We start from the raw sequence: 15000 nt of genomic DNA, 5'->3' as shown, positions 1-15000 counted from the left end.
TCCCCCTGTCTCTCTCTACCTCAGGCATGCTGACCTTTAACCTCCTGGGCATCCCCCTGGTGGGAGCGGACATCTGTGGGTTCGGGGACCAGCCTGAGGAGGAGATGTGCGTCCGCTGGACCCAGCTAGGAGCCTTCTACCCCTTCACACGCAACCACAACACCATAGGCATGAAGGTAGGACCCAGCTAGGAGCCTTCTATCCCTTCACACGCAACCACAACACCATAGGCATGAAGGTAGGACCGCAACACGTCCGCGGCACAACCACAACATGACCACAACACCATAGGCATGAAGGTAGGACCGCAACACGTCCGCGGCACAACCACAACATGACCACAACACCATAGGCATGAAGGTAGGACCGCAACACGTCCGCGGCACAACCACAACATGACCACAACACCATAGGCATGAAGGTAGGACCGCAACACGTCCGCGGCACAACCACAACATGACCACAACACCATAGGCATGAAGGTAGGACCGCAACACGTCCGCGGCACAACCACAACATGACCACAACACCATAGGCATGAAGGTAGGACCGCAACATGACCACAACAAGACCAAAACATGACCACAGCACCACCACAACACCACCACAACACCACCACCACACGACAACACTACCACAATACTACCCCAACACTACCCCAACACTACCACAACACTACCACAACTCGACCACAACACTACCCCAACACTACCCCAACACTACCACAACACTACCACAACACCACCACAACACTACCACAACACTACCACAACACTACCCCAACACCACCACAACACTACCACAACACAACCACAACACTACCACAACACTACCACAACACTACCACAACACTACCACAACACAACCACAACACAACCACAACACAACCACAACACTACCACAACACCACCACAACAACACCACCACAACACTACCACAACACCACCACAACACTACCACAACACTACCACAACACTACCACAACAACACCACCACAACACTACCACAACACTACCACAACACTACCCCAACACTACCCCAACACTACCACAACACAACCACAACACTACCACAACACTACCACAACACTACCACAACACTACCACAACACTACCACAACACCACCACAACACTACCACAACACTACCCCAACACCACCACAACACCACCACAACACTACCACAACACAACCACAACACTACCACAACACTACCACAACACAACCACAACACTACCACAACACTACCACAACACTACCACAACACTACCACAACACTACCACAACACTACCACAACACTACCCCAACACAACCACAACAACACCACCACAACACAACCACAACACTACCACAACACTACCACAACACTACCACAACACTACCACAACACTACCCCAACACAACCACAACAACACCACCACAACACAACCACAACACTACCACAACGCTACCACAACACTACCACAACACTACCACAACACTACCACAACAACACCACCACAACACTACCACAACACTACCACAACACTACCACAACACTACCACAACACTACCACAACACTACCACAACACTACCACAACACTACCCCAACACAACCACAACAACACCACCACAACACTACCACAACACAACCACAACACTACCACAACACAACCACAACACTACCACAACACTACCACAACACAACCACAACACAACCACAACACTACCACAACACAACCACAACACAACCACAACACAACCACAACACCACCACAACACAACCACAACACTACCACAACACTACCACAACACTACCACAACACTACCACAACACTACCCCAACACAACCACAACAACACCACCACAACACTACCACAACACAACCACAACACTACCACAACACTACCACAACACTACCACAACACAACCACAACACTACCACAACACAACCACAACACTACCACAACACTACCACAACACAACCACAACACTACCACAACACTACCACAACACAACCACAACACTACCACAACACAACCACAACACTACCACAACACTACCACAACACAACCACAACACTACCACAACACTACCACAACACAACCACAACACTACCACAACACTACCACAACACAACCACAACACTACCACAACACAACCACAACACAACCACAACACTACCACAACACTACCACAACACTACCACAACACCACCACAACACAACCACAACACTACCCCAACACTACCCCAACACTACCACAACACAACCACAACACAACCACAACACTACCACAACACTACCACAACCCCCCCCAGTAACACCTGTGTTCTCCTGCCCCAGCCCCAGGACCCCGGGGCCTTCAGCCCTTTAGCTCGGCTGGCTATGAAGCAGGCTCTGCTGCTGCGCTACTCCCTGTTCCCGCTGCTCTACACGCTGTTCCACCACGCACACGCCGCAGGACACACCGTGGCACGGCCCCTGCTGTTTGAGTGAGTACACACACACACACACACACACACACACATGTACATGAACGCACACACACACACACACACACACACATACACATGTACATGAACACACACACACACACATACACATGTACATGAACACACACACACACACACACACACACACATGTACATGAACACACACACACACACACATGTACATGAACACACACACACACACATGTATGCACACACACACATACATGTATACATGTAAGCACACACACACACACATGTACATGTACACAGACACTGTACATGTACACACACACACACACATGTATGTACACACACACATACATGTATACATGTAAACACACACACACATGTACATGAACACACACACATGTCCATGTACACACACACACACACGCACGCACACACATATTAAACACACACACACGTCACATATCACATATTACATACCCACTCACACACACGCATACCCACATACATGTACACACACGCACAAACACTTTTACACATGCATACATTTCAGTATTCATACTTTACACACACACACACACACACACACACACATACACCCACATACATGTACACACACGCACAAACACTTTTCACATGCACACATTTCAATAGTCACATCTTACACATAATATATGCAAAGAGAGCACACACACACACACACACACACACACACACACACACTAGCCTAGCCTCTATTCTAACCATGTGTCCGTCCGTCCTCCCAGGTTCCCCCAGGACGTGAGGACGTACGGCGTGGACAGACAGTTCCTGTGGGGGAGGAGTCTGCTGGTGACGCCGGTGCTGAACCCCGGGGTGGACGAGGTGCTGGGCTACTTCCCCCAGGGCCTCTGGTACGACTTCTACACGGTGAGGCCCGCACGCACACACCCTAGAACCACTACCAGGGCCTCTGGTACAACTTCTACACGGTGAGGCCCGCACACACACACTCACCCTAGAACCACTACCAGGGCCTCTGGTACGACTTCTACACGGTGAGGCCCACACACACACACACCCTAGAACCACTACCAGGGCCTCTGGTACGACTTCTACACGGTGAGGCCCGCACGCACACACCCTAGAACCACTACCAGGGCCTCTGGTACGACTTCTACACGGTGAGGCCCACACACACACACACCCTAGAACCACTACCAGGGCCTCTGGTACGACTTCTACACGGTGAGGCCCGCACGCACACACCCTAGAACCACTACCAGGGCCTCTGGTACGACTTCTACACGGTGAGGCCCGCACACACACACCCTAGAACAGGGGTCGGCAATTAGGTTTGGCCTCGGGCCCAATTTTTTTTTAGCCACTAGATGGCGGGCCAGAACATAATCAAAGGCTAATTTAAGTAATTGATTGTTTAAAAAATGTGACACGTTCTAATACTTTGACTTTTCTTTCGAAAAATGTACACATCGCTAGTCAACTAACACAGCTTGTTTTGTGAGCCTGCTAACAATGTAAAGTAGTGTTCTAGTTAACTAGGTAGTAGTCCAATCCATTACGTTGCAGTATTAGGCTTGACTAGCGAGTTTGTGTTGTGATTCTCAACAACGTTGAAACGTAGTTTCACCCTTTTCCATAGTTTTGAATAATAAATGTGTGGACTGACGATGTATCGCAGCCTAACTTATTCTAATAATTATTTAACATAGTTTTATTCAGATAATTATTCCCCCCTCCTCCCAGACAAGGTCACATTATTATTGGATTGGTTGTTTGCGTGTCGGGTGAAGTTAGCTAAACATTTAACCTGCTAGCAAGAGAAACATAATGTCACTCTCCAAAGGTCTAAAGAGGAAAGTTGACGGTGGAAACAGGGAATTTAAAGAGGAATGGACAGCGAACTATGCGTTCATCCTACCTGGTTTCATCAATGCAAAGCCGTTGTGAGACTCACATTTTCCGTGCTCACAATGTTCCCTTTCTATACATGCGAGTCGTCCTTTTCGTCAATGAATGTGATAAAGACGCACGAGAGGAATCGATTGATGCATAAAAAATAAAAATAAAAACTGCCTGCGGATGGCGGTATACCCTTCAAATAACAAACAATCTCTGCATGTCTCGCGGACATCTCAACATGGATCCATGTCGTTATCATAATGGTCTTATTAATTAGTAATCACTGAGTATGAAAGCATAGTGGGACTGTCAAATTAGTCCAGAAATCTCCTCAGTAAAGTTTGGTGTCAATCCAGGAGGAACTCCAGACAGCTCTGAACCCCTTACAGGAGTTCGTTGCATCGTAGAAAGAAGGTTGCGGCGGTGCATAAACTATAGAGTTGCGATAGTTGAAACTCTCTCTAATTAATTTGAAATACAGTGTCCGTTAATTATTTGTATTAGTTCGCCTGCCATGCAGCTAAATAAGTTTTTTAAAAAGCTTGTTGGCAGGACATCAAGGGCACAGGTGGATGGTTTAAGACGTGACATGATTTTATCTAGGGTCTTGTAATCAATGGTGTTAAATTGTGACATGGTTGTTATGTCCGCCCTATTTGGGGTTGTTAATGGGGACATGTTTTTCATGCCTGACACAGAAGACCTAATGCCTTGTCTAATGGTTTCTATTTTATTGTTAAAAAAGGATGCAAGCTCATTGCATTTACTAGTTGAGTGAAATTCCTGAGCAATGGGTGTTGGGGGATTTGTTAGTCTGTCAACAGTTCTGAAAAGGATGCGGGCATTATTGATGTTATTGTTTATGATCTTAGAGAAAAATGATTGCCTGGCGCTTCTTATTTCTAGGTTATAGTTTTGAAGATTCTGTTTATAGATATCATAGTGGACTTGAAGGTTTGTTTTTCTCCATCTGCGCTCTGCTTTACGACATTCTCTTTTTTGGGTCTTTACGGATGGGGCAGTTCTCCAGGGAGCTTTTTGCTTACCAGAGATGCATTTGGATCTAATGGGTGCAATATCATCAATGGTTTTTGTGATTTTTAAGTTGAAATCGTGTAGAAGGTCATTTACTGAGGTTGGAATAGAAGTTTAGGGGGGGGGGGCTAGGGAAAAGGCCTGTGTGAACAGTGCACTGGTCTTTTCATTGATATATCGTTTGGAAATAGTTTTAGACATAGTTTGAATAACAGGAAAGATAGATACGTCAAAGAATATGCAACAGTGGTCAGACAGGGCAATGTCAGTTACAACAACATTTGAAATATCTAGGCATTTGGTGATGATAAGGTCCAGAGTGTGACCTCGATTATGAGTAGGGAGGTTCACATGTTGTTGAAGTTCAAAAACATCTAACAGAACAGAGAGTTCTTTGGCTTTGTTGTCCTCTGAGTTATCTACATGAATATTGAAATAACCAGCAATGATCAGACCATTAAATTCAGTAGTAATGATGGAGAGAAGCTCTGTAAGTTCATTAAAGAAGCTAGTAGAGTATTGGGGTGGTCTGTATAAAATTATAAAAAGAATGGTGCTGACTCAATAAGAATTGCTGTCTTGTTATCTTTATCTAACCAGGTCTCAGTGATAAATGAGAAATCTAGTTTATAGGAGCTAATCAAGTCGTTGATTAAGAGAGACTTATTAGCTAAGGATCTGGCATTGAAAAGTGCTAGCTTGAGTGGTTTTGTGTTTGGTCTCTGTGTGGGCTGTGTGTGGCAGGGTACAGAAATTAAATTTGAGGGGTGTATAAAGCATTCAGACTTGCAATTAACTGTTCTGCTACTGATATGAACAGGGATAGCAAGAGTTGAGAGTCCCAGCTTTATATCAGGAATGTCAATGGTATCAACTCTATGGAAGCAGGGACTGTTAGAGCATCAACTGATTATGGGTGTCATCCGGGGGATGGGGATGGGTGTTGTAGATAGCATCCTGTAGACACACACAGACACACACAGACACACAACACACACACACACACACACACACACACACACACACACACACACACACACTGGGTGTGTTCTGGTAACAGACACAACCAGACTACAGCCTTGTTCTGCTAACAGACACAGCCAGACTACAGTCTTGTTCTGCTAACAGACACACCCAGACTACAGCCTTGTTCTGCTAACAGACACAGCCAGACTACAGCCTTGTTCTGCTAACAGACAGGCCCAGACTACAGCCTTGTTCTGCTAACAGACAGGCCCAGTCTACAGCCTTGTTCTGCTAACAGACACACCCAGACTACAGCCTTGTTCTGGTAACAGACAGGCCCAGACTACAGCCTTGTTCTGCTAACAGACAGGCCCAGTCTACAGCCTTGTTCTGCTAACAGACACACCCAGACTACAGCCTTGTTCTGCTAACAGACAGGCCCAGACTACAGCCTTGTTCTGGTAACAGACAGGCCCAGACTACAGCCTTGTTCTGCTAACAGACACACCCAGACTACAGCCTTGTTCTGCTAACAGACAGGCCCAGACTACAGCCTTGTTCTGGTAACAGACAGGCCCAGACTACAGCCTTGTTCTGGTAACAGACACACCCAGACTACAGCCTTGTTCTGCTAACAGACACACCCAGACTACAGCCTTGTTCTGGTAACAGACAGGCCCAGTCTACAGCCTTGTTCTGGTAACAGACAGGCCCAGTCTACAGCCTTGTTCTGCTAACAGACAGGCCCAGACTACAGCCGTGTTCTGCTAACAGACACACCCAGACTACAGCCTTGTTCTGGTAACAGACACACCCAGACTACAGCCTTGTTCTGCTAACAGACAGGCCCAGACTACAGCCTTGTTCTGCTAACAGACACACCCAGACTACAGCCTTGTTCTGCTAACAGACAGGCCCAGACTACAGCCTTGTTCTGGTAACAGACAGGCCCAGACTACAGCCTTGTTCTGCTAACAGACAGGCCCAGACTACAGCCTTGTTCTGCTAACAGACACACCCAGACTACAGCCTTGTTCTGCTAACAGACAGGCCCAGACTACAGCCTTGTTCTGCTAACAGACAGGCCCAGACTACAGCCTTGTTCTGCTAACAGACACACCCAGACTACAGCCTTGTTCTGGTAACAGACAGGCCCAGACTACAGCCTTGTTCTGCTAACAGACACACCCAGACTACAGCCTTGTTCTGCTAACAGACACACCCAGACTACAGCCTTGTTCTGCTAACAGACACACCCAGACTACAGCCTTGTTCTGGTAACAGACAGGCCCAGACTACAGCCTTGTTCTGCTAACAGACAAGCCCAGACTACAGCCTTGTTCTGCTAACAGACAGGCCCAGACTACAGCCTTGTTCTGGTAACAGACACACCCAGACTACAGCCTTGTTCTGCTAACAGACAGGCCCAGACTACAGCCTTGTTCTGCTAACAGACAGGCCCAGACTACAGCCTTGTTCTGCTAACAGACACACCCAGACTACAGCCTTGTTCTGCTAACAGACAGGCCCAGTCTACAGCCTTGTTCTGGGGTTACTCTTCTTCTTCGGCGTATGGGTAGTTGTTTTCCTCTCCACTCCACCAGGCTCGGGGCCGAGGGGCTACCCTTTTACCACCCCGAGACCTGGTTGAGGGCTATATTTCTGGACACCCCTCCAGAAGCCACGTCATCTACGGGGTTACTCTGCTGCAATGCCTGTGGTGTTTAAAATGGTGGTCAATGTTCTAGAGATCACAGACTAATGGTTAAATGTCTCTCTGTCTGTCTGTCTGTCTCTCTGTCTATCTGTCTGTCTGTCTGTCTGTTTCTGTACCTGTCTGTCTGTCTCTCTCTCTCTCTACTTGTCTGTCTGTCTGTTTCTCTGTCTGTCTGTCTGTCTCTCTCTGCCTGTCTGCCTGTCTGTCTGTCTGTCTGTCTGTCTATCTCTCTGTCTATCTGTCTGTCTATCTGTCTGTCTCTTTCTCTCTCTCTGCCTGTCTGCCTGTCTGTCTGTCTATCTCTCTGTCTATCTGTCTGTCTGTCTATCTGTCTGTCTGTCTCTCTCTCTCTGCCTGTCTGCCTGTCTGTCTGTCTCTCTCTTTCTCTCTGTCTGTCTGTCTGTCTGTCTGTCTCAGGGTGATTCTATCCGTAGTAAAGGGGAGGAGCTGAGACTTCAGGCTCCGTTGGACAAGATCAACCTGCACCTGAGAGAGGGAGCAGTGACCCCTACCCAGGTAAACACAAGACATACAGGTCACATCTATGACATACAGGTCACATCTATGACATACAGGTCACATCTATGACATACAGGTCACATCTATGACATACAGGTCACATATATGACATACAGGTCACATCTATGACATACAGGTCACATCTATGACATACAGGTCACATCTATGACATACAGGTCACATCTATGACATACAGGTCACATCTATGACATACAGGTCACATATATGACATACAGGTCACATCTATGACATACAGGTCACATCTATGACATACAGGTCACATCTATGACATACAGGTCACATCTATGACATACAGGTCACATCTATGACATACAGGTCACATCTATGACATACAGGTCACATCTATGACATACAGGTCACATCTATGACATACAGGTCACATCTATGACATCTAGGTCACATATATGACATACAGGTCACATCTATGACATCTAGGTCACATATATGACATACAGGTCACATCTATGACATACAGGTCACATATATGACATCTAGGTCACATATATGACATCTAGGTCACATCTATGACATACAGGTCACATCTATGACATACAGGTCACATCTATGACATACAGGTCACATCTATGACATACAGGTCACATCTATGACATACAGGTCACATCTATGACATCTAGGTCACATATATGACATACAGGTCACATCTATGACATCTAGGTCACATATATGACATACAGGTCACATCTATGACATCTAGGTCACATATATGACATACAGGTCACATCTATGACATACAGGTCACATCTATGACATACAGGTCACATATATGACATCTAGGTCACATCTATGACATCTAGGTCAGATATATGACATACAGGTCACATATATGACATCTAGGTCACATCTATGACATACAGGTCACATATATGACATCTAGGTCACATATATGACATACAGGTCACATATATGACATACAGGTCACATCTATGACATCTAGGTCACATATATGACATCTAGGTCACATATATGACATACAGGTCACATATATGACATCTAGGTCACATATATGACATCAAGGTCACATATATGACATCTAGGTTACATATATGACATACAGGTCACATCTATGACATGCAGGTCACATATATGACATCTAGGTCACATCTATGACATCTAGGTCACATCTATGACATCTAGGTCACATATATGACATCTAGGTCACATCTATGACATACAGGTCACATCTATGACATCTAGGTCACATATATGACATACAGGTCACATCTATGACATCTAGGTCACATCTATGACATACAGGTCACATCTATGACATACAGGTCACATCTATGACATACAGGTCACATCTATGACATACAGGTCACATATATGACATCTAGGTCACATCTATGACATCTAGGTCACATATATGACATACAGGTCACATATATGACATCTAGGTCACATCTATGACATACAGGTCACATATATGACATCTAGGTCACATATATGACATACAGGTCACATATATGACATACAGGTCACATCTATGACATCTAGGTCACATATATGACATCTAGGTCACATATATGACATCTAGGTCACATATGGCGCTTTTCCACTACGATGCAGACCTGGTGCCGACCTGGTGCTGACCTAGGTCTGCCCGCTTCGGTTCCCTTTTCCATTCGTCGGTCCGGGTCGCTTCAGTCCTAGGTCCCAGGTACCACATCCGAGCAGGGACCTGGGACCTGGGACCCGGGACGCACGCAGTGACGTGTGACGCTGCACACCGTTGATTGGTCAATGGACAATCGTCATCCCATGTCCCATCCCATATTATTTCTTCACAACCGCCATCTTGAAAATACCACATTCACTAGGAAAATGTCACTACATTTTCTGTAATAGCTTATTAATAAAGATTCGGAAAATTATGCTGACCATCGTATTATCTTAGTTTAATGTCATTTCAATGAATCATATAACTTTTATTTACAACAAGCACAACACAAAAATCGCTATTATGCACCGTGTTTGTCCGTGAATAACACCGGCTGTGGAGGTGGTAAAAAAAACACAATACTCCTTTGCTAACTTCACCATCTGTCTACGGTCATTTTGAGCCCTTAACCACCGCGCTGACACCCCGAGAAGTTATGCTTTTAACCGTAAACTCGATGAACCGGGAGTTCGCCAGCAGCCGTCCAGCCATTTTCACCATTCACTCATGAGTCAAATGCCGGTTTTAACAGGGAATTCGCTCCGCGCTGTGTCCACGGTGATAGGAGTGGATGATCGACTCCATTCCAAAACTTTTGAATTCCCTGGCTTCTCCTCTTTCCGGACACGTTTGAATTGTTATCCTAACCCCCGGTAAACCGAAGTTATTAACCCGCAAACGGCACCGTGTTTGTCTGTGAATAACACCGGCTGTGTCATGAGTCAAATTCCGGTAGATTCGCGTCTTGTCTGCGTTTCCCGATGATGATACTACAGTTCATAAAGCAGACAAGTGAAGGCAGTGGTTTTAAGGGTTCAAAAAACATGACTTTATTATGTGTACATAGCTTCCTCTCTCTCTTTCTCTTTCTCTCCCAAAAAATCACTGCTGTGTACACCCGGAAGCTTTTTGCCAGGCTGCGTGTGACGCGTAACTCCGCCTACTATCGACGACTCCTCCTACTAGTCCGGTTCGGTTTGTGTAATGGAAACAGAACAGATCAAAAGTGACCCGACCTGACCCGACCCGACCCGACCTGACCCGACCCGGGCCGGTCAATGGAAAAGCGGCTATATATGACATACAGGTCACATATATGACATCTAGGTCACATATATGACATCAAGGTCACATATATGACATCTAGGTTACATATATGACATACAGGTCACATCTATGACATGCAGGTCACATATATGACATCTAGGTCACATCTATGACATCTAGGTCACATCTATGACATCTAGGTCACATATATGACATCTAGGTCACATCTATGACATACAGGTCACATCTATGACATCTAGGTCACATATATGACATACAGGTCACATCTATGACATCTAGGTCACATCTATGACATACAGGTCACATCTATGACATACAGGTCACATCTATGACATACAGGTCACATCTATGACATACAGGTCACATATATGACATACAGGTCACATCTATGACATACAGGTCACATATATGACATACAGGTCACATATATGACATACAGGTCACATATATGACATCTAGGTTACATATATGACATACAGGTCACATATATGACATCTATATGTGTGTGCGTGTGTGTGTGGGTGGGTGTGTGTGTATATAACTCTTTGTGTGTGTGTGTGTGTGTGTATGTGTGTGTATAACTTTGTGTGTGTGTGCGCGTGTGTGTGTTTCTCTCTCTGTCTGCGTGTGTGTGTCTCTCTCTGTGTGTGTGTGTGTGTGTGTGTGTGTGTCTCTCTCTGTGTGTGGGTGTGTGTGTGTGTCTCTCTCTGTCTGCGTGTGTGTGTGTCTCTCTGTGTGCATGTGTGTGTCTCTCTCTCTGTGTGTGTGTGTGTGTGTGTCTCTCTCTCTGTGTGTGTGTGTGTGTGTGTGTGTCTCTGTGTGTGTGTGTCTCTCTCTGTCTGCGTGTGTGTGTCTCTCTGTGTGTGTGTGTGTGTGTCTCTCTGTGTGCGTGTGTGTGTCTCTCTGTGTGTGTGTGTGTCTCTCTCTCTCTGCGTGTGTGTGTGTGTCTCTCTGCGTGTGTGTGTGTCTCTCTCTCTGCGTGTGTGTGTCTCTCTCTCTCTGCGTGTGTGTGTGTGTCTCTCTCTCTGCGTGTGTGTGTGTCTCTCTCTCTGTGTGTGTGTGTGTCTCTCTCTCTCTGCGTGTGTGTGTGTGTCTCTCTCTCTCTGCGTGTGTGTGTGTGTCTCTCTCTCTGCGTGTGTGTGTGTGTCTCTCTCTCTCTCTGCGTGTGTTTGTGTGTCTCTCTCTCTCTGCGTGTGTGTGTGTCTCTCTCTCTTTGCGTGTGTGTGTGTCTCTCTCTCTCTCTGCGTGTGTGTGTGTCTCTCTCTCTCTGCGTGTGTGTGTGTGTGTGTGTGTGTCTCTCTCTCTCTGCGTGTGTGTGTGTCTCTCTCTCTGCGTGTGTGTGTGTCTCTCTCTCTCTCTGCGTGTGTGTGTGTGTGTCTCTCTCTCTGCGTGTGTGTGTGTGTGTGTGTGTCCCAGAGGCCCAACACCACCCTGTGGGTGAGCAGTGGGCAGCCCCTCCACCTGGTCTCCTCCCTGTCTGAGGCCGGCTACGCCCAGGGGGACCTGTTCTGGGACGACGGGGAGAGTCTGGACACCTACGAGACCCAGCAGTACGCCCACATCGTCTTCACTGTAGCCCAGGTACACCACACAGTCTTCACTGTAGCCCAGGCACACCACACAGTCTTCACTGTAGCCCAGGCACACCACACAGTCTTCACTGTAGCCCAGGTACACCACACAGTCTTCACTGTAGCCCAGGTACACCACACAGTCTTCACTGTGGCCCAGGTACACCACACAGTCTTCACTGTAGCCCAGGTACACCACACAGTCTTCACTGTAGCCCAGGTACACCACACAGTCTTCACTGTAGCCCAGGTACACCACACAGTCTTCACTGTAGCCCAGGTACACCACACAGTCTTCACTGTAGCCCAGGTACACCACACAGTCTTCACTGTGGCCCAGGTACACCACACAGTCTTCACTGTGGCCCAGGCACACCACACAGTCTTCACTGTGGCCCAGGTACACCACACAGTCTTCACTGTAGCCCAGGTACACCACACAGCCCAGGTACGGTCCAACCGCAACACAACCATGAACCATTATGGTTCAGCCAGTACAGGAAGACAAAATGGCCACCTCGCTAGCAGACCCTCCAGTATGCTCATGTACTCTTCACTGTGCTGAACCCTGTGGTCGAGGTACGGTCAAACCACATGCAAGTCATGACCGCTGTGTCTCTCACACACACATTCACACAGACACACACACACACACACACACACACACACACACACACACACACACACACAGACACACAGACAGACACACACACACACACACACACACACACACAGACACACACAGACACACACACACACACACACAGACACACACAGACACACACAGACACACACACACACACACACACACACACACAGACACACACAGACACACACACACACACACACACACACAGACACACACACACAGACACACACACACACACACACAGACACACACTCACACCAGCCTTGCGTTCTGTGTTCTAGAACACGATGACGTCGGAGGTGCTTCAGAACCACGTGGAGGCGTCCTACATCACTGTGGAAACGGCGTCCTTCTACGGCGTGAAGGCGGAGCCTACGAGTGTGACGGTCAACTCCCTGGAGGCGGCCTTCACCTACAGAGCCAATCAGGTACGGGCAGGGTCCATCACAGCCAATCAGGGAGAGCCAGGGTCCATCACAGCCAATCAGAGAGACCCAGGGTCCATCACAGCCAATCAGGGAGAGCCAGGGTCCATCACAGCCAATCAGGGAGAGCCAGGGTCCATCACAGCCAATCAGGGAGAGCCAGGGTCCATCACAGCCAATCAGGGAGAGCCAGGGTCCATCACAGCCAATCAGAGAGACCCAGGGTCCATCACAGCCAATCAGAGAGAGCCAGGGTCCATCACAGCCAATCAGAGAGACCCAGGGTCCATCACAGCCAATCAGAGAGAGCCAGGGTCCATCACAGCCAATCAGAGAGAGCCAGGGTACATCACAGCCAATCAGGGAGAGCCAGGGTCCATCACAGCCAATCAGAGAGAGCCAGGGTCCATCACAGCCAATCAGAGAGAGCCAGGGTCCATCACAGCCAATCAGGGAGAGCCAGGGTCCATCACAGCCAATCAGGTAGGGCCAGTTAAAAACACAAATCTTCATTAAAAATTACATTAAAAAAAAAGATCAGTGTGGGCAGATATAGCTCATAGATGATATCGGTATTTGTGGCAAAAAACGGTATTGGGTTATCCCTAGTTTAAACTACAAATGCTCTCTCTCTCTCCCTCTCTCCCTCCCTGCCTCCCTCCCTCCCTCCCTCCCTCCCTCTCACTCCAGGTGTTGACAGTAACAGACCTAGGTCTCAACCTCAGCCAGAACTTCACCATCAGCTGGGAGTAACCAGGACGGTGTTCTCTCTCCCTCCCTCTCCCTCCCTCCCTCCCTCTCTCCCCCTCCTTCTCCCTCTCCCTCCCTCCCTCCAGGACGGTGTTCTCCCTCCCTCTCTCCCTCCCTCCCTCCCTCTCTCCTCCCTCTCTCCCTCCAGGACGGTGTTCTCCCACCCTCCCTCCCTCTCCCTCCCTCTCTCCCCCTCCCTCTCCCTCTCCCTCCCTCCCTCCAGGACGGTGTTCTCCCTCCCTCTCTCCCTCCCTCCCTC

General features: G+C 47.6%; 1 protein-coding gene across 1 annotated transcript in view; it reads left to right on the top strand.

Moving 5' to 3' along the window:
* Positions 1–14814, top strand: part of gaa2 (alpha glucosidase 2) — a 28550-nt gene extending 13736 nt beyond the window's left edge. Inside the window, exons 15-21 of the mRNA XM_080550659.1 lie at positions 25–176; positions 2325–2473; positions 3208–3349; positions 8478–8576; positions 12763–12927; positions 13848–13994; positions 14682–14814. Of these exons, the coding sequence (XP_080406785.1) occupies positions 25–176; positions 2325–2473; positions 3208–3349; positions 8478–8576; positions 12763–12927; positions 13848–13994; positions 14682–14744 (917 nt within the window). The 3' untranslated portion in view covers positions 14745–14814. The remainder of the gene's footprint in view (positions 1–24; positions 177–2324; positions 2474–3207; positions 3350–8477; positions 8577–12762; positions 12928–13847; positions 13995–14681) is intronic.
* The last annotated feature ends 186 nt before the right edge of the window (positions 14815–15000 follow it).

The sequence above is a fragment of the Nansenia antarctica genome (genome assembly GCF_963989245.1).
Source record: "Nansenia antarctica genome assembly, chromosome: 2".
Classification (NCBI taxonomy): Eukaryota; Metazoa; Chordata; class Actinopteri; order Argentiniformes; family Microstomatidae; genus Nansenia; species Nansenia antarctica.
This window is presented reverse-complemented; position numbering and strand designations above follow the sequence as displayed.